Source organism: Histomonas meleagridis (assembly GCF_020186115.1).
Source record: "Histomonas meleagridis strain 2922-C6/04-10x chromosome Unknown contig_46, whole genome shotgun sequence".
NCBI lineage: Eukaryota > Parabasalia > Tritrichomonadida > Dientamoebidae > Histomonas > Histomonas meleagridis.
Genome location: NW_027150889.1, coordinates 210,000 through 231,440, shown reverse-complemented (window position 1 = coordinate 231,440; position 21,441 = coordinate 210,000). Strand labels below are relative to the sequence as shown.

General features: G+C 29.5%; 7 protein-coding genes across 7 annotated transcripts; 2 read left to right on the top strand and 5 right to left on the bottom strand.

Moving 5' to 3' along the window:
- Window positions 1–2,456: 2,456 nt before the first annotated feature.
- On the bottom strand, window positions 2,457–2,879 carry GO595_006711 (putative actin depolymerizing factor; the record flags this gene model as incomplete). Its single annotated transcript, XM_067920094.1, has 1 exon — window positions 2,457–2,879. One exon carries the CDS (start codon window positions 2,877–2,879, stop codon window positions 2,457–2,459), a length of 423 nt encoding a protein of 140 aa, XP_067773139.1.
- Window positions 2,880–3,614: 735 nt separating this feature from the next.
- On the bottom strand, window positions 3,615–4,151 carry GO595_006710 (putative tyrosine-protein phosphatase; the record flags this gene model as incomplete). The annotated part of the gene is made up of 1 exon (XM_067920093.1): window positions 3,615–4,151. One exon carries the CDS (start codon window positions 4,149–4,151, stop codon window positions 3,615–3,617), a length of 537 nt encoding a protein of 178 aa, XP_067773138.1.
- Window positions 4,152–6,651: 2,500 nt separating this feature from the next.
- On the bottom strand, window positions 6,652–7,098 carry GO595_006709 (EF hand family protein; the record flags this gene model as incomplete). The annotated part of the gene is made up of 1 exon (XM_067920092.1): window positions 6,652–7,098. The coding sequence occupies one exon, from the start codon at window positions 7,096–7,098 to the stop codon at window positions 6,652–6,654; it is 447 nt and encodes a 148-aa protein (XP_067773137.1).
- Window positions 7,099–7,945: 847 nt separating this feature from the next.
- Window positions 7,946–8,749, bottom strand: GO595_006708 (exosome complex component RRP42; the record flags this gene model as incomplete). The annotated part of the gene is made up of 1 exon (XM_067920091.1): window positions 7,946–8,749. The coding sequence occupies one exon, from the start codon at window positions 8,747–8,749 to the stop codon at window positions 7,946–7,948; it is 804 nt and encodes a 267-aa protein (XP_067773136.1).
- Window positions 8,750–8,819: 70 nt separating this feature from the next.
- GO595_006707 (Ser/Thr protein phosphatase) lies at window positions 8,820–10,169 on the top strand (the record flags this gene model as incomplete). Its single annotated transcript, XM_067920090.1, has 1 exon — window positions 8,820–10,169. The coding sequence occupies one exon, from the start codon at window positions 8,820–8,822 to the stop codon at window positions 10,167–10,169; it is 1,350 nt and encodes a 449-aa protein (XP_067773135.1).
- Window positions 10,170–14,740: 4,571 nt separating this feature from the next.
- On the bottom strand, window positions 14,741–15,277 carry GO595_006706 (B9 domain-containing protein 2; the record flags this gene model as incomplete). Its single annotated transcript, XM_067920089.1, has 1 exon — window positions 14,741–15,277. One exon carries the CDS (start codon window positions 15,275–15,277, stop codon window positions 14,741–14,743), a length of 537 nt encoding a protein of 178 aa, XP_067773134.1.
- Window positions 15,278–18,013: 2,736 nt separating this feature from the next.
- Window positions 18,014–19,477, top strand: GO595_006705 (Microtubule associated protein (MAP65/ASE1 family); the record flags this gene model as incomplete). Its single annotated transcript, XM_067920088.1, has 1 exon — window positions 18,014–19,477. The coding sequence occupies one exon, from the start codon at window positions 18,014–18,016 to the stop codon at window positions 19,475–19,477; it is 1,464 nt and encodes a 487-aa protein (XP_067773133.1).
- Between the last annotated feature and the right edge of the window lie 1,964 nt (window positions 19,478–21,441).

The following is a 21,441-nucleotide window of genomic DNA, read 5'->3' as shown; positions in this document are numbered from 1 at the left end:
TAATGTTAATCAATGTACAAAAATTTCATATTTTATTAACTTAATGTCATTTTATATCCGTCCAATTACTGATTGTGCTTATAATATTGACGTTACAGATGAGAGTATTATTGATTCGGGAAAGTGGAAAGTCGCCGCTATAGCAAATCCAATAATTCAAAACGTTGATTTTAATGTTGTGATTGGTGAAAATGGGAAAATAAATTTCCAAAAATCTTTGGATTTCATAGAAAAAGGTGGTGGACTTGTGCTGAAAACAATTAAAAACGCAATTAAAGCAAATAATGATTTTGACCTTTTAAATTGTTTTATTTTATTGTCGAAAAATTTTAAGGAATTGGTCGAAAAGTTCAAAATTATAAATGAAATGGATTTGTTTCATATAGGTTTGGATGCAAAAAATTATCATTTCCTAAGAGAGTATATAAGAATAAGTGGGAAAACAACTGCATTAGATTTTAATAGAGGATGTTGTAATTATTGTATTTAATAAATGTTTAAATATAACATTTTTTGGTGGAAATAATATTATACATCAAATGATTTACATGTTTTTTTTGAAATGTTTAATGAATTTGCTAAAATCTTTGATTTGAAGAAATAAACATTATCTTGAAATTTTATAATGCTATTCATTAAATTGTTACAATACAATTTTCTAAGAAAATATCAAGTTTCTCATTGATCTTTTTGGGTTAGACCTTGATTTATATGAATTGCTTGATCAAAAATGGATATTTTAAACGTACAGTCACTCCGATGAGACAATCTCTTCGTCTCAACGAACAAAAGGATAACCCTGCTTATGTATGCGAAGCAACAGAAATAGCACAAAGATTGGTTTCCACAGATTTAGAAAATGTTCAAGAAATTCAAAATTTGATTGTTTCATTCTCTACTATGTTTAAGCAATGCAAAAGTATTTCGTTGACATCTCTATCTGATATTGGATTCCAAGCTTTTTTAATTAAATTATTAAGCTCACAACTTACATCAATTATTACAGAATGTACTCTTTTAATAATGCTTCTTTGGTTTGAAAGATCTCAACCAAACATCCCATTTCCAATTACGAAAGAAATAATTGCTATGTTTATTTCAATTGGAATTGGGAACTTAGAAGTCACTAATCAATCACGCTTACTTGCACTTGTTCTCACAAAAAGAGCGTGTTGTGAATCTCATGAAGTTATTCAGTTTTTATTGGAAAACTCTATTTTAAATCAATATGTTGAATTCTACAAAATAGTATCCGAGGTTCCCATTAAAGATGAAATCCTCAAAAACATTTATGTTATACTTCATAGTGAACCACATCCATCTTTCGATCAAATATCAGTTGTTTCAGATCTTTTTTATGGGTTAATGAAAGATATTAACAATCCCAATTTACAATGTCTTCTTTCAGTTGCAGCTGTTTTTATTGAGTGTGGGAGTCCATGTGCATTTGTTTTTACAGAAATTGTTTCCATCCAATCAATATTTGAAATTTTCCCACATCTTCCAAACGATTCCCAATACCATGTTTTATATATTTTAATGCATTTGTTTGATTCCCCTGAAACTGAAGTTGTTGGAATGCTTGCAAACAATTTTAATTGGGGAATAGTTCAAACGGTCGCTGAACGGGGTGACCCATCAACGGTTTATCAGTTTTCAAGGATGTTGTGCTCTATTTTTGCAAGATGTCCTTATGTTATTCCTCAAGCTGCTAATGCTAATGTTTTTCAACTTCTTTTTCTGATACTTGAGAAATGTGATTTTCAATCTATGAGATATACCCTTATAGCTCTTATTCATGCATTTAGATTTGATTTTCAAGATGTAGGATTGAGTTTAATTTCTATGGGAATTTTCGATAAAATGATCTCGCTGATGGAAAGTGGATCAACAGTAATTTTAAAGGAAGTAATTGAGGCATTGAAAGTTCTTTTAGCTTACGCATCAATGGTAGGAAATCAGCCCGTTGTTATAATTATATCCAATTGTGATTTGGATTCTGATTTGGAGTCTTGTGATTCTGATGATGATTCTTTTAAAGTTGTCATAACCGAAGAAATTACTGATGTACTTCATCAGCTTTCTCACCTTTTTCAAAATAACCATGTTTAAATAAATATAATATCGTATATATTTTGCATGTAATATTAAATTAGAAATATCGTTAAACATGATAATTATGATCGTTTGTAAATGTGAATGAATCATTAAAATATAAGATTTATTAATAAATGAAACATAATCAAGCAAATATTACATTTTATTTTATTTTCTTTTGTTTTCATTGAATATATTTCGAATAACATATATAAAATATCAAAAAATTAATATATTAATTTCTTTTTATAAAGAAAAATTATTAAAATAGACACTAATAGTTTTGTGGGTAAAGTATTTCAAATGACAAAAATAATAATTAATCAATTTCAAAAAAAGATTTTGGGAAGGTTAAACCTTTACTTGATTGAAGCAAGGCATTTTGCACGAACCTCAGATTCTTGAATTTCAGCATAGCTATTTGCTTGTATGCTAAGTCCAACGCCAGGTAAAGCATTCTTGAACGAAATCCTTGTTGAAGCAGATATCATTTTCTTTCGTGCTGGTGCAGAATTTGGTACCCATGAGATAAAGAGAAGCCTATTGCGAAGGTTTCCATCATCGTTGGTGAAATCATAATCGTAGACAGCGAAACATACATCATTTTGAGGGAGGTCATCAAGGAATTGATCATATGTTGTATCTTTTGGCCCTGTTTTATCAACAACAATAAACCTTTCGTCATCACTAAAAGTAAAGAGAACATATCGATATTTGTGACCAATCTTGAAGTCATTAAAGGCAGGCATGCATTCATCATGAACTATAATTCCAGTGAACATGAAACAAAAAAATGAAGTAAAGCGGACTTCAAAAAAGTATGAAATTATTCCTTTGAATTTTTTAAATGGATTTCTGTGAGAATAACTGTTGTTCACAAAAATTCAAAGGGATGAAAATTTCCGTTTGCAACAGATTTTGAGCAAAATGCCTTTTGACCAAAGACCTATAATTAGGCAATGACCTACAAATGGGTTTCTACATTTGTTGTTAACTTGTTGTTTTTGTGAGGATATTTTGTGTTTTCGTTTTTTTATTTTTGAACATATTAGATTCAATATTATTTATATCTTCTCTAGAGAAAGTTCACTTGCAATTTTTCATATTCTAGCTAATGAACAATACATAAGTATCATTATTCTGGTAATAATTATGAGCATATTAAATTACGAAATAACCATGCAAGCTTTCATTAAATAACAATTGATTAGAAAATGTTATAATATTTTGCAAAAAGGTAATAGTGAAAAGCTGAACACTTGAAATATTGAAACATAAAATAAGGAAAAGAATTTTTTTGATCGATATGATAAAAATAATAATGTATTTAGAGATAAATTTCCAACATATGAATTAAGTGAAGTAATTATTTTGTATGTTCGAAAATGCTATATTAAAATGAGTAATTACTGAATTCGATACTCAAATGTTAAAATTCAATATTATTTTTTTCAGACTAAAAGACTTAAATTTTGGGGAAAATCCACTTGCTAAAAACGCCTTCTTTAAATAAAAATTTATTTTTTGAGAAGTGAATTCGACGATTTCGAAATCATTGACAAATTTCTAGCTCTTGGTATTTCTTCTTTCTTTGCTTCATTTTTAGTTTCGCTATTATTTGACACACAACTTATCTTGAAAGGCAGCCTTGAAGCATCCGCAGGCAGCTCAACAAGCTCCGTATCAAAAAGTTCGATAAACTGCTCGTGTAAAGTACTCGATTTTGAACCGGTAAACCGCCGAAACTCTTCGAATATCGAAGACAAACTCCACTTCTGGAGACGCCGCAAGCAGCCAATAACAGTGCCTGTTCGATGTCTCCCAAGGTTGCACATTACTACAAGAGGGTAACAGTCCGGATTTAAAAGAACATGAAGTGCATCTAAAATGAGTTGCTCAGAGATTCTTTGTCCAACATTAGTGCCTTCGCCTGGAAGTTGTCGGAACTCAATCCCTTGTTCTTTTAAAAACTCTTGGAATATTTGTGGTGGTGTATCAAGTGATAAATAAACAACTGTTTTCAAATGGAGTGTCTGGAGAAAGGGAAAATTCATTTCACCGGGAATTGAGCAACGATATAAATCAGGTTCAACATACCCAAAATTTGGTGGAGGGATAAGCGCTGTTGTTAGAAAATAAATATACACATTGTGTTTTAGTCTGATTTGACTATGTTTGTCTGATAATAGGGAAGCAAACAGACTCAGTCAAATCAAATATGGGTTTTCGCGGAAGTGAAATATTTTCTTTTAATTATAGAAACACCACCTTTTTTAAGAAGAAATATGAAAAAATGATTTACGAAAAAGAAATTTCATTTAACATTTATAAAGAATTTTAGAAATTCTGCATTTGGGAAATTATCATTATTATTCAGTTGTTATTAAATTAATGATTTAATTTAAAAAATTAATTTAAAAACAATTTATACAAACTATATTTTATTTCTATAACAATTTATTTAAAAGACATTATAAGAAAAATCGAAATCTAAATCGAAATTCAAATCGAAAATAGATTCTTCATAAGGTTCTGAGAATTCTGAGATTTCAGAATATGTTTCTTCATTATTAGAATTATCTTCTTTGAAATTATTATTTATATTTTCATATGTTTCTTGTTTTTGTTGATTTTGTTGAATTGGTTGAATCGGAATTTGATTCATTTGATTAAATTGATTCATTTGGTTAAATTGATTTATTTGACTCATTTGATTAAATTGAAGAGGATATTGAATTCGTTGAAGATTTAATTGTGTTTGAAAATTATTCGGTGAATAAATTTCATTTAAACGACGAAGACAATTAAATCGATTACGAATATTAATCGATGTTCGACCTGGAAAATAGTTTTCCATCAACTTCCATTTTGGTCCTAACTCTTGATACTTAGAAAGTAATAATTTATCTTCTTCTGAACTCCATTTACCTTTATGAACACTATCTTTTAAATGATTTTGCCATCGTTCACGACATTGACGAATTGAACGATTTGGCATCTCTGAACAAATTAAACCCCATTCATTTTCCCCATATTTTTCAACCAATGCTTTAAGTCGTTCATCTTCTTCTTGACTAAAATGATTTCGTTTAATTGTTGTTTTTGTATTATTGTTCATTTTTTAAGCAAAAAATCAAAGTGAAATCATATTCTTAATTATTTCTATGTTATTCTATACCCTTTCAAATCCTCTCAAATGATTAGCTGGATGACTTTTTCTGTGTATTTTAATATTCTGTGATTTATATTGTAATTTTTTTGAAAAGTAATGTATGGTTTACGAATCAAACCACAAAAAACACGATCAATTTGACATATTTAATAAAAATAAAAATGACGAATTTTTTTTTTGGATTTTTATGTATTTAAATCAAACATAAGGTCGCCTTAAACAATTGATATGATTTAATGATAATAAATCATCTCAAAAACAATTTTTGAAGATTTTTAATGTTGATTTCATATTGTCCAGAAAACGATAATAAGATTTCATAATATGTAAATCACAGAATATTAAAATACACAGAAAAAGTCATCCAGCTAATCATTTGAGAGGATTTGAAAGGGTATAGAATAACATAGAAATAATTAAGAATATGATTTCACTTTGATTTTTTGCTTAAAAAATGAACAATAATACAAAAACAACAATTAAACGAAATCATTTTTAGTCAAGAAGAAGATGAACGACTTAAAGCATTGGTTGAAAAATATGGGGAAAAATGAATGGGGTTTATTTGTTCAGAGATGCCAAATCGTTCAATTCGTCAATGTCGTGAACGATGGCAAAATCATTTAAAAGATAGTGTTCATAAAAGGTAAATGGAGTTCAGAAGAAGATAAATTATTACTTTCTAAGTATCAAGAGTTAGGACCAAAATGGAAGTTGATGGAAAACTATTTTCCAGGTCGAACATCGATTAATATTCGTAATCGATTTAATTGTCTTCGTCGTTTAAATGAAATTTATTCACCGAATAATTTTCAAACACAATTAAATCTTCAACGAATTCAATATCCTCTTCAATTTAATCAAATGAGTCAAATAAATCAATTTAACCAAATGAATCAATTTAATCAAATGAATCAAATTCCGATTCAACCAATTCAACAAAATCAACAAAAACAAGAAACATATGAAAATATAAATAATAATTTCAAAGAAGATAATTCTAATAATGAAGAAACATATTCTGAAATCTCAGAATTCTCAGAACCTTATGAAGAATCTATTTTCGATTTGAATTTCGATTTAGATTTCGATTTTTCTTATAATGTCTTTTAAATAAATTGTTATAGAAATAAAATATCATTGTATAAATGAATTTTTTTAATTATAATTTTTTTGAAGATATATTCATGCGATGTAAAAAACAGTTGTTGGGGAAATTATCCATCGTTCTAAAGATGCACTTTTGTATGTAAAATACGCAAAAACAGATATTTTGTCTAGTTTATATTAACCGCTTTGTTATAAAAAGTGCTGTTTAATTGCTGTTGAGTGTTGGAAAAATTTGATTTTTTTTAAAGAAAGTTAAGTTTTTATTTATAGAGTCACATGGAAAGAATTGTGCAAAATTCACTGAAGTCTATTAAGTTATCAGAGTTTCTGTCTAATGCCTTAATTGTTGCAATAGAATCATATTCATTTACATCAAGTCCCATTAATTGTCCAATTCGCTTTACCTCAGATATGTCCAAGTAATGATTTTTGTCAACATCTGCCAAGTCAAATATTTGTCTTAAAATATCAATATCAGAAAGTTGATCCATTTCCCTACAAAAACAAATGAATTCATCCAAATTAATCATTTGGTCTCCGTCCGCGTCATATCTTTCGAACAGTAAAGCGGTCATAAGTCTATCAAGTTGATTTCCTTCACCCATAAGAATTTGTGCTACCACATCTCTCCTTAAATACCCAGTGCCACCTATGTCCAAAGATTGGAATTTTTTCTTGATTTCTTCGATTCTTTCTTCAGAAAAAACAGTTTTCTCCATCCAAAATAACTTTGGGGATTGAATACTTTATTTAATTCTTCAGTTAAAATTTTGGAGGTTTTTTCATTTCGCTGAATTATTCGACTCTTTATTCAAAAATAAAATATATTTCATACAAACATTATATAAACATGTATTGTGTATTTATTGAACAGTCATAAAATACACCTAAATTGTCCAATTAATTTGGAATTTCATATGTATATATATTTTTGCGTTGAAAAACATGAAGTAGATGAAACCTTACGAATATCATCGAACATTTCTTAAAACTTCCAAAAAAAAGATCAAATGCTTATTTCAACTGCGTTTTTGGGTATTTTAGTTCTTTTTTAACTTGAGTTAAAAATTAAAATAACCAAAGAGCATTGAACATTTAATAAAAGTTATCCACTGTGAAATATCCTTTTTAAAGTATGATGCAAAATTTGGCCGTATGTAAATTATTCATGAGACTGTTCTCGAATGATAAACAATATAATTTCATAGAAGAGATTTATCTATGTCTTTTATATATTTATTATCTATATATGTATACATCAATCATTTCGGTTATTTTTTCGTGTTTCTTGGAATATTTTTAACACATTTTTTGTCTATCTATTAAAATCAAAAAGAGTAAATGTGTATATATATCATTTGTTTTTTTATTCAATGAGTGCTCATATTTTTTTTAAGGTACAGTACAAAATTTTATGGATAACACTAAGAAATTAATATGATAAGTTCCGAACCATTTTGCAAAACATTATTTATAATTTCATTTATCAAATTCATTACATCTTTTTTCAATAAAGCGAAACGTATTAATAATTCACAATAAAAAAGGAATAACAAATTAATATCTTTAGTTCATCTGTTGTGACAAGAGCATTTGCAAATTGTTTGTAATTTCTTCAATTGCATTTGTTTTTAAGCCGCGTTCCCCAAAGTGATTTAACCCGAGGATACTTCCGGCTTTCGAAACGCCAATCACTAAGAGCGACTGCACAACGGAAATTTCGATTGGCGTCGGATCCAAAAACAAAGAATTTGGCGCAACCGCAAATGACAGAACGTACGGTAACTTTTCAGGATCAATCAACTTCAGCTCTTCTTTGTTTTCGTCGATGTCGAAGTGAAGTTCAGAGATTGTTTCTCCTGGTGTCACAATTAATTGTGGAAATGTAAGTCTTGAAAGTGATTCACGAATTCCAATCATTGCTGCTTCATAAACAGCACCAGCAGCTTTGTATATAAGAACATCAATAAATATCTTCCATGAGTATGGAGAATTTACAATAACAAATTGTGAGGGATCAAGAGCACCACTATTTTTTAAAAATTGCTCAAGAGTAGAATTGACAACTTGGCATATTTCTGTTGGATCAAAATCTATTCCAAAGGATCCCGATAATGCTTTAACTGAAATTTGTGGTAAACTTTGTTCTTCTTTCATAATTTCTGTGCTCACTGAAACCATTACTTCGGTCGTATCGCCGTATCCATAACCCCATGTAACTCGGCATGATGATGGAGATAATGGAAGAGGATTAATTTCAACTTTAAATTGACGGCTAACTAATGGAGCTCTCCCATCAAGGCGAATATCATGGGCAAGTAAGCTTTGATGAAAAGCTTTCTCATCTTTTGATATGACCACTGTCTGCATTTATGAACTAAGTGTATACGACCGTTTATACCGAATTCAAAAAGTCGACGGGAGACGTTTATTCTCCCAAATGTTGCTGAGAAACGAAGTCTCCATTTCAGATTTATGGAGCATCAACGAAGATCAACTTACAAACACCATAACTTCTCAACAATATATCGAAGGAGGATTCCAATTTTCTTTTATTTTAAAAATTGCTGATACTTTAAGAAAAAATATAAGCATTCAAATCGATTTATGCTCATTCACAAATGATAGGGTTGGTATTGTTTCTACCTTTGTTATTGAACATCCAAAAGGTCCATTATTTTCAAAAGTTGTATATCTTTCAGGTTTTTGTACAAAAAAGAAAAAATCAATTTTTGTCAAGACTGATTTATCATTAACAGAGCTTATTAAGGATGGCTTTATTTCACCAGATACTCATAATCTCAATATCCATATTAATCTTAAATCTGTTAAACAAGTTTTACCTAACATTGGACACTTTTCCACAATTCCTAACATGCGTGAAATTACAGCCGCACTTCTTTCAGATCATAAGATTTCTTCAACATGTACTTTATCAATCAATGATATCAATTGGATCTGTGCTGCTTCGTCCAACATCATGCTCAAGCAGCCAACTCTCCTTGATTTAGATGTTCCACTTGTTATTGTTGGTGATATTGTTGGTCAATATTGTGATCTAATCAGAATTTTTAAACAATTTGGGTTTCCTGGTATTGGCAACTATCTCTTTCTTGGTAATTATAGTGGCTCAGGGTCAGATGGTGTTGATACTTTACTTCTTCTTTTAGCTTTCAAGATCTTATATCCAAACAATATTTTTCTTCTTCGAGGTGATCATGAATCCGAAGGTGAAACACATGTTAAAAGCTTTTATGAGGAATGCGCACGTAAAAAGGTTCCATACACATCATTCACCTCTGTATTCAATTCGATGCCGATAGCGGCGGTTATTGGCAAAAAGATATTTTGTGTTCACGCGGGAATATCGCCAACATTACAATCTATAGACGATGTTCATATGTGGGGGCGTCCAGCTCCGATACCTCCATGTGGCATTATTCACGACTTTTTGTTTTCTAATGAAAATGCAAATGTCCCATATTATTCACTTGACCTTCGAGATAACACATTGGTCTTTGGGCCAAAGGCATTACAAGACTTTATTGATAGTTTTGGATATGAATTGGTCGTCAAAGGTAACCAATGTGTAAATGAAGGATTTTCATTTCCATTCGGAAAACAATTGTTGATTTCACTTTATTCTGCGTCGGGAATCTTCGGAGGTAATAGCGGTGCTGTAATGATCGTCGGACAGGAAATGGAATACTCATTCTTTACGTATAAGCCATTGACGAACGAAGAAACTCAAAACTTCTTCCACACTGATTACACAGCGGAGATATTATGAGTGAAAATAAATTTTATTTTATTTTTATGTGTTAAACATTTAAAACAAAGGAAATTTATGTTATGTGTTTTGTGAATTTAATTCCAAATATTTAAGCAAAAATTTATATAAATAATTTTAGGAATTTCTTATTAAACAAGTTTAATGAATGTAAAAATGCTATCTTAAAGCTGTCTACTAATCTACGAATTATATAAACTTTTCCATATAAATCGGTGAATTGAAAATGTTTTCTGATCTTATCAAAATTGAGAAGGATGTGATCACATTTTTCAGGTTATGGTAAATACAACAAACGGTTGCATCAACAATTATCAGTGCGGAATTTTCATGTATTCATGAATTTATAAGCAAATTGAATTGTCTGTCTTTGTACAAATTATTGATGTCATTATCTGTTATTGTATTCTTTTATGTTGCTTTATTGCACAATGCACTTCGAAATGAAATTTCAAAAATTGATTAGCCAATTGTGATGCAATTTTGGGATTATATGTTAAGCTATGCATAAGATATTCTTAGCATCAAAAAATATATAAATAAACCGGTATAACCGACACTACATATGAAATTTTGATTTCTGTTGCAACAATAATGAAGATATTAATTAATATTATTTATTATGATTTTATTAGCAGGTTTATTTGGCCCAATTATAGAAGTTTATGTGTGAATCATAATATGTGTATGCAACTTGCTTGAGTTCTGACAGAACAAGTTTTGAATGAAAAACTCAGTGAGATCATAACTTTATAAACGGAATCCCTTGAATTTTAATAATGTTGAATATCATATTTCTAATGATTTTAATCGTTTTATTTGGTTCTGCCTATTCAACATTTTTATCGGTAAAAAATTTCAATGTCAGAACTGTCACTTTGCATTGAATAAGTGTTTTACTTCACAAAAGCCGCTATGTGAAAGGTCAGTTCAGATCATTTTAATGATTTTCATATTCCCTTATCTTTCCTTATCTTTTATCGAAATACTTGTTAATAAAAACATTCGTGTCACAGGTAAAAACATACAACATGCATATGAAAATGCAATTACTGTAAACAAATCAACAGATTTTTCAGATATTGTCGTTCTTAATGGTGAACTCACGTATGTATTCAATTTCACTGTTTGGGATAAAATTCGTAGCTTTTCAATTTCGAGTAATGTTATTACATGTTATTATGATTTAGACATGATTTTTACATTTTGTTTGAGAAATGTTGAAAACATTTCCATAAGCATTCCACTAGAAACAGGTTTTTGTTTTAAATATTGTAGCAAATTGAAGCATATTTATTTCGCTAATGTTACTAGTTTTAAATCAGAAGCATTTGCAAAATGTCAATATTTGGTTACAGCTGAAGCACCAACTCTAAATTGCATTGATGATAATGCATTTCAAGAGTGTACAAGCCTCGAATTTGTATCATTTCCTCATGTTATAAAAATATCCAATTATGCTTTTCAATTCTGCTTGCTCCTAAAACGTGTTGATCTTCCACAACTCAAACATTGTGGATCACATGCTTTTAGTAATAGTGGACTTTCATCAATAAGTTTACCATCATTAGAAACTGTTTCATCGAATATGTTCTATATGTGTAAGTCTTTAAAAACTGCGGATTTACCAAATGTAACATCGATTGGAATTGATGCATTTCGCGAATGTTCATCACTTGTAACTTTAAACATTTCCAAAGTCATAAATATTTCTGAAGGTGCATTTAATGGTGACTCAAACTTAGAAACTCTTCATTTACCATTACTTAAAAACATAGATGGTCCATTTATTGAAGGATGCAGCGCATTAATTGTCATTTATATGCCAAATATAAGTTATATACCTGATTCATTATTTCGTGGTCGGACAATAACTGAAGCAACAGTTGTGACAAACGCAGAATACATTGGAAAGCATGCATTTGAACAATGTGACATTCTGGATGATCTTTTCTATGAAAACATCAAAATAATTGACGATTATGCATTTTCAAATGCTTATTTTAATTTTGAAACTGTAACTTTTAAAAATTGTGAGTATATAGGAAACTATGCATTTAATGGAACAAATTTAAAATCTATAAATTTACTTAATCTTAAATCATGTGGTAATTTTGCATTAAGTTACATGAAAGTTAGTAAATTATATTTACCTAATCTTGAAACATGTGATGATTATTCATTTTCATTTAATGGGAAATTAATTAATATAACTTTACCAAAACTTATAAGCATTGGCATTTCACCATTTGAAGGATGTTTTAATTTAAATACAATAAATTTACCGAATTTGATGAATGCATCTGATTATTTTATGTCTAATATAAATATGACTCATTTTGATTTTGAAAGTTTGAAATATATTGGATCAAATGCATTTACAAATGCTTTTGATATTGTTGAAACTATTAATTTCCCAAATGTTCTAAAAATAGAAAATTATTTTATGAGAAATTGTTATAAAGTTAAACATGTTGAATTACCAAATCTTCAAATTATTGGTTCATATGCTTTTTATAATTGCACTAATTTAATTAATATATCATTACCCAAACTTATTTCTTATAATTCATATTTGTTTTATCAATGTGATTCACTTAAAAAAATTTATATACCGCAACTTAATAAAATAGGAAATTATTTTGTATGTAATTGCAATAGTTTAGAATATGTTAATATTACAAATGTTAAAACAATTGAAAACTTATCATTTATGAATTGTAGTTCATTAAAAGAACTTAATTTAGATTCTGTTATTACAGTTAATAATGGGCCAATAATAAAAGAATGTAATTCATTAGAAATAATTTATATGAATTCTCTTGAAATTTCTCCATCACATTTGTTTTCTGGTGTCAAAAGTGTTGAATATATTTCACTTAGATCATTACAAACATCAAGAAGTTATCTATTTTCATATTGTCAAAACCTTAAAACAATAAATTTACCAAATTATAAATCAACAGATTCTGTTGATTCGGGATATGAATTCTCGCATTGTTATTCACTTGAAACTTTAAATTTACCATTAATTACACAAATATATGGAACAAATACATTTGAACATTGTATATCATTAAAATTTGTTAATTTATCAAATTTAAGGGCAATTGGAACTTATGCATTTTTGAATTGTACCAAATTAAATAATATTACACTAAATAAATTAAGTATAATTCCATCATTTTGTTTTAAAGATTGCATTTCATTAAAAAGTGTTTCGTTTGAAAACGCACTTGTACTTGATGGCGATGGCCAATTTTGTGGTTGCATTAGTTTACAAATTGTTTATTTACCAAAATTAGAAACAATTAATCAAAATTCGACAAAAATATTCCAAAACTGTTCAAGTTTATATATTTTTTATTTCCCTTCTAAACAGCCAATGACTTTTAATGATAATATATTTGCAGATGCAAATTTAGATAATATAACTCTTTGCTTACCGAATTCATATTCATATTCAAATTATGAGAGCGATGGTGAAAATAATAATTATTGGAAAGGTATAAATTTTGGAGTTTATGAAGATTTATCAAATAAATGTGGGAAATATTTCAAATTTTATGGTAAAATCCACGATTACAATATGATCTCTTCATGTGTTGGTGGTACCATTTTTGTAATAATAATAACCGCTGTAATTGTAACTTTCTGTTATTTATATAAAAAAAATAAAAAGGAAAAAGAAACTTTAGAAAACACTCCTCACTTAAGTATCTCAATTATTGATAGCGTTGTTTAAATACTGCGTTACAACTAACGGTAATAATATCAATAAATATATTTATTGTTTTTGAACATCGTCCTGATAATTTGGAAGTTAATAAAACTTTCGAAGTGATGATGATATTTTTCTGGGGAAAACAACTTCATTTGAATTTGCATACGTAAGAAAATTTTTGCCACAACTTTATTACATTTTGTCACAAAGATGTAATCGATTTATTTTTATATTTCTATATCTTTGCAGACACACTAGGGAGCAGTGTAAGTGAATATTTTTCCACCATAATTTACAATGTAACACATCCATGATCCAAAAGATCTCTCCAAGGCTGATTACTTGGTCAACAATATGCAGTCTATAAAGAATGGAATGCGATCGAAGAGCAAAGTTGCAAACCCCAAATGTCGAGGCTTGCGTCGTATGTAGTATAGTATATACAAGTAAAAGTTCGAACTTCCACTTTATAATGCTTTGTTTTTACATGAACAATATTTACATAATGAGAATATTCTATGCATTGTTGATATTCTTCTACCCAACCAATCAAACTTACAGTGAGTAATATTGATCAAACACAATGTTACCAGACTTTACATTATGGGACATAATATTGTGAGAATTTTCGGATCCTTGACATTGGAAAACTTTATAAATGTATGTTGATATTTATCCTGAGATAACATAGAACTGTGCAAATTGGAACATACTTTTACCAATCAATAAATCATCAATAATTCATTATGGAGAAAAAAATGAAAATTATTTCAAAAAAAATTATTTTACTACTAAAAATAATTACAGAACTTTTTTATTTTGAATTTAATACACAGAAAACAAACTTTTAAAATGCAATTTGGAAATTCGAAGTTCGGCCAAGAATTAAACTGACATTAAGATGAACAGTACCGACACTTTCTGACTTAATACGATATCTCTCTTTTGGTGCATGAACAATAGTTGTATCTTGAAGATGAGGAGATCCTCCAATGTATCTTGTTGTTAGTTCTTCAATGTAAGAACCTGTTGGCCTCCATAAGTGCACATCTATATCATGATTTCCTGGTGACATTGGTAGATCACAAAATCCATATCCTCCAAGATATGAACGCCCAAGTGAATCATGTTGCCAAACTTGAAAACTTAATTTAGGCCATCCCTGAATTCCGGCAAACTCGAACTGTGCATCAATTGGATGACTCCATACATTTACATCTGAAAAATCATTTGAACAATCTGTCTGTGTTTGACCTCTATCTAAACCATTTACTAATTTCCATTGCTGCCCTGCTGATATCCACCACCTGCAAAATGCGCCTTCCTTAAAACCTGAAGCACCTAGGATTCTCCCAATAAAGTAAGCATCTGCGGTTTGAGACATCTGAATTTTTTTAACGGATTTTATAAACGGTCGCGTTGAATTATCACAATTTTTTGTAAAACATTGAAAAACTACTTAATGAAAAAAAGCGGGATTCCAATTCCAAAGAAATCAAATGAAGGAACTGCTATGAAAAGCAAGAAAGGTGGGAGCACCAAACAAAATGAGTTGGACAATTATGATTCTAAAATATCTGACGACAAAAAGGTATTGAAAATCCAAAGATCTTATTCAACAAATGTTAGTTACGATATTCATGAATTCCCAGATCGTGAAAGAGAAATCTCTTTTTCACAAACAAATTCTATTTCAGATTTTGGAAGTGTAACATCATTTCATACTTCGCAATCCAATTCTGTGTCAACTGAATCGTCAGGAAATGACGAAGCTCAAGAAGAAGAAGATTTTGGAGAACAAACCAAAAACAAATATTTATCCAAAAATAAAAGAGAAAAAACTCCAAGTGTTCAATCAGGTGAAACACATGCCGAATCAAAGCCAAGTGGGAAAAAGAAGAATTATCGTCCCGTTCCATCTTATTTAAGTCAAGTATTAGATTTCAAGAAGGAACACAATATTTAAGTTTGTTTGTAAGCTCCCACCATTCAGTGTCCACAAATTTTGTTTTTACATTTTTTTTGATGTTATTATGAACATAAATTTTCTTTTTCAGTTTGGACAAATTCGTATTTCAAAATTTCATTGGTTCTTTAAATGGCGAAAAGTTAATGTTTGTTACGGTAATCCGCTTTTTTTATTATATCATTTCGTCTTCGATAAATTTTGATCAAAGATTTTCCAACCCACTTTTTGAATGACGCTGTTTGTGAACTTTACATTACCGGTCGTGGCCACTTAACTGTAAACGGCCGCCAGCTCATGAGCACCCAAACTTCAAAAATCAAATTGGAGAGATTAAATAAGGAAATTTCGATAGAATTAGCCAACCGAAAGATTTTTTTCGAAAATTATGAATGTGATTGACCAATATTAAGGAAAAGAATAATATTATGAGTTAATAAATTTAAATTTACAAAACAAAAAACGTCAATTATGTTCGTGAATTTCTTTTTCATTCCAACAAACAGGTAAAGCTTGATCTGATGGAGAATTTGTATAAGAAAAATCTACTATTGTGTTAGAAAAAACCTTTGGAAAGTCATCTGTCGATTTGTTAACTGCGGTGCACATTTTTCGGAAAATTCTAGGTTTTCTTTCTATAGTCATAAATTTGAGATCCCGAAGGCGGCTTGCCTCTGGACGTGTTTTAGAATTCATTGATAATGAAATCCTGTCAGCAATATCATCTGAATCTCTTGAAGCGTGAATCCAATTGCTATTTGATAAGTCAAATCCGCAATTATCTGGAACTGCAACGATTATATCATGGTTATTGATTCCGTAGAAGTTAAATGTGAATTCTTCTCCCAAATACTGTCCATTAAAGATAAATTTTTTTGGATCATTTGGAAATCGCTTTTGTAAAGTATTTATCTTTTGATTTTTCCTGATGCATATTCGGCGTGTATATTTCTTAGGGACGCACAAGTAAATCGATAGTGAATCTTCATTGCATTCAACTTGATTTAGGGACATTCAAAAACGAAAATGGAAAATTAAAAAAACCGTAATGATCATTCAACGTCAAATTATTCAATTTCACGTGAATTCATCTGAAAATTTTCAATACTAAGTGGTTGATGTGGAATTTCTTTAAAATCGGCCGGTCATTAAAAAACTTTTTACACCGAAAGCCTATAAAAATAACTCATGAAAATGATAATGGTTCACTATAATAGCTTATATTTATTAATAAATAAAGGCATGATATCTTAAAGGTTTTATAAGAAACCTTTATTACTGGTGTTATCCTCTTATGCTTTTAACATTCATCATTCAAAAAGTTGTGGGGACATGTTTTGATCGCATTTAACGGAACGATATATTTCAAAAAGTTGATAATGTTTTCACACCATGTGATGGGGTTATCAAAATATAATCACTGTTTATTATTCCCAATAAAAATTTTAGAAAAAGCTTTTAAAGCTCTTCATAAAATTTAGAAATGCTATAAATTTTGGCTTTTTTAGAATTTCAATAAAACAAGATATCTAAAGTTAAACATAAATTTTATGTTCCTCATTAAAATGTATGGATGTCCTACATATTTAGTTTTATTATTGATGGGTATATTTTATGATTTAACTTTTAATTGCTAATTAGCTTTTAAAATTTTTATTAGGGAATAATATTTTGAAAGGTCTTTTTAACTCAACATAATTTTTATGTCTTGACATATACTCATATGTTAATTTAAATTGTGCTTTAGTTATACAAAAAATGATTAAAGGTTTTTTTTGAGTTGAAAATGATCGATTTTAATATTTGGCCGGCTGATTATACGTACAAAACACTATTTTCAATAATTTATTTTGATGGGAAACTGACTTTGCAAAAAATCAATAAATGCATGAAATAAAAGCAAATAACAACAACATGAAAGTAAGCAGAGAGCTAGCACAGTCAAAAAAATATTTTTTTCATGTTTTTTAAAGAAAATTCAGCCCAAAGCCAAATCCTCAATAGAATTGGAGTTTATGATCAAACAGAATTCAATCATAAACTTTTTCATAGAATTCAAATTTGTACGCTTTTGAAAGGGCTCATTTTGTAGCTTAGGAACGCACTTTTAACCGCAATATTTTTCAGAACATGTACGTTAACAATTTGGAATTTATGGAAAAGAACGAGCTTTTCGAGCTTCACATTGTACCTCAATTGATAGAACTTTGGAAAACATTTGGATTAAACAAGGACGAACGTGATTCTGAGAAACAAGTTCTTAACAATTTGCTTATTCAAGAATATCAAAAATATGTAGAATCTATCAAAACCAAATGCAAAAACATGCAAAACGAGATTACAAATGTTCTCCAAAATTATGAATCTGCAATGAAATCATATGGTTATTCTAAAGAAGAAATTAATGAAGCGCTTAAAGCAGCTTCATCAACACTCCCATTAAGGCAACAACTACAAATTGCAAATTCAAAGTATGATGCTTTTCTTAAGTCATGCCAAGAAAGAAAAGACAAAATGCAATTTCTAATGAATGAGCTCAACAAAGTTTTCACTGCATTGGGTATTCCAAAAGAAGAAAGAGGCGAATTTAGCGAACTTGGAGAAACTGATTTCACTCTAGAACGTCAAGCACGCATGCAAAAGAAACTTAATGAACTCCAAACCGAAAAACAAAAACGAATTGATATTGTTCAAAAACTTAAAGGCCAAATCACTTCTCTTGCAAGTGAACTTAGCTTAACTATTGAAGAAGATATCACCACATTCTTAGGTAAATGTGTTGTTACAAAGCAAGCCATTCAATCACTTAAAGATTGTGCAAAGCGTTTGCAAAGTATTCGAGAAGAACGCGTTGCAAGTATATCACAAATGGCTGTTGAAATTAATCATTTATGGGATCTTCTTGAGATAAGTGAAGAAGAACGGAATCATTTCATTGCTCGTCATTCAACTCTTGGAATTGATGTTATTAACTCATGTCAAGCTGAAATTAAAAGACTTTCGGCGCAAAAAGAAGAGAAATTACAAACACTTATTGTTATACAAAGGAAAGAGTTAAATGAACTATATGAAACGCTACATATTCCAATTGAAGAGAGAAATGTAATTAAAAAAACAAATGATATTAGTGATGAATTTTCTCAAACAGAAAAAGAGATATTACGTCTAAAGAGTATTTATATTGAATTTCATGATATTATTGAAGTAATTAATCAAAGGGAAGAAATCTTAAGGAATTGGAACGAATGTAAAGTTGCTTCATCTGATCCAAATCGTTTAATGTCAAGAACTCATGAAGGTGCAAAAAGATTAATGAAAGAAGCAAAAGCAAGAACAGATTACAAAACAGTATTACCGAAGATCGAAAGAAAATTATTCTCAATGTTAAAAGAACATAAACAAAAGACAGGGAAAGATTTTATGTGGGATGGTGAACTTTACATTAAAAAACTCGAAAGCAAATATTCACTTGCAGAAAATGACAAAAATGTATCAAATACACCAAAGCCTAGACACAAAGCAACTAAAGTCAAAAATAGAGTCAGAGTTGAACAGACAACAACACCAACAAAATGTAAGACAGCCAGATGTAAGTCACCACGGAGACAATGGAAATAATAAATATTGATTGAGTAAATAAAGTAAATATATTTTAATTTTTTTTATGTTTTTAACAATTCCTTTCATAAAATTTAAATTAAAAATTAACAAAAATCAAAACATATTAAATAAAAAAACAATAACATTTAAAACAATCTATGGATTTATCTATAATCAAAAATTCTTGTAGCAATTAAACGCCACAAGTAATAACAGCTATTCCTATTGCAAATGACAACAATGGTGTAAATGGTGGAGAATGATATCTCACCGTTAATATTCCTTTTGATTTTTTATAAATGAGAAAAATGATATTTCCATCATTCCCATTCACCACAAAATTTTTTGAGCTTTTCTTTATTGAATAATGCCCAAAATTAAGAACAATGTTTCCATTCGCAGTTATAGTCGGCATTGCTGTTGAATAAACGTTAACTCCTTCTATCGGCGTGTCACTTTTCGCTACTTTGGAAAGTTCAAATTTTTTCTCTGAAGGTTGATATTCATCAGACTCTGGAATAGCTACCCGAAAGAGTTTAAAGCTGACGCCGTTGAGTTTCTCTAAATGGAGCCATATACCCATTAATTGAAATTCATTTCCATTAATTGGTGGAGAATACAAGGTAAACCTACGTCCCATTTTATGCCTTTGTAGAACTGCACATAAGTTTGGAGAGTTTAACGAAAACGGTGGAGATTTACAGATAAGATGAGACTTTCCATATTTTGTAGTCTTGGATTCAGAAAAAAATAAATTGATTTCCCCGCTGATACATCTAATTGAACGCTTCCATGTTCCTGTAAGCTTTCGTTTGTCATAAATTATTGAATGAACAACTTCTTGATTTTCATTACATTTTTGTGGTGGAATAATTTCTTGCGAATTTGATAGCCTCGGTGAATCTGTTGAACGACTTAAACTCGGGTGGTCATCATTATCATTAGTTTCTTGGATTTCAGGAGGTTGCGTGGTTTTAGAATCGACATTTTCGTTACTATTTCTTGACCTCCAACTTATTTGAACTATTTTTTCGGAACTAGTGGAATAAGATGTCTCGTCTGAGTCTGAAAAAATAATAAAATTAGGATTAAATCTTCTAGAATTATCTGACGATGGTCTGTTTAAACTTGGATTATTGTAGGTAGTCCTTACTTCACGGGTATTACCCCTTATTGGTGAACGTGGAATATATCTTCTGTGAGGGCTGTTTCCTTTCATGCTGTGTATCGTCTGAGAAACGTGATAACTTTTTGTTAGTGTTTTTTTTGTTCCAAACAGGGTTATTTCAAATTTTGAAAACAATTTTCTGTGAAAAATGATGTTGATAATAACGAATTTTTAGCCGGCCAAAAAAAGGCGGTTGTTAGCGAAGACGCCTCAATTAAACTTTAAAGAAAAGACAGATAACTTGTTAGTTATTTGTGAAATTATTCGCAAAAGGAATTATCTCAATATAATTTATTAAGCTGTTTTTGCATATCTGATAATTGATCAGTATCTTAACAATAATCTGGAAAATACTCTATGCCATGTGTTTGTTTAGTAAATTGTTTTCCATAAAAAGCGAATAAATACAATTGGAAATTTTTTATTGAATAATACAAACTTCTTTTTCATTTTTACTCTTTTTGTTTTTAACATCTTTTGAATTGATACTTGAAAGTGATGGTGCTTTAATTAATTCATCATACAAAAGATCACAACATTGAGGAAGAATTTTATCAATCCCTTCACCAGTTGTACAATTGGTTTCCATGTAAATAGCATTGATTTCTTTAGCTTTTGCTTCACCTTCTTCACGGGAAATTTTGCGATATTCAGTATGAATTGTATTAGCAATTAAAATTTTGGGAATGCTGTTTTTACAGCTTTTCATGACCAATTCATTAAATGCACCAACATCTCCAAAAGTATATACTATTTCAGTGTTATAGATAATTAGAATTGCATTTTGCAATGGAAAATAATTCACAAGGTAACT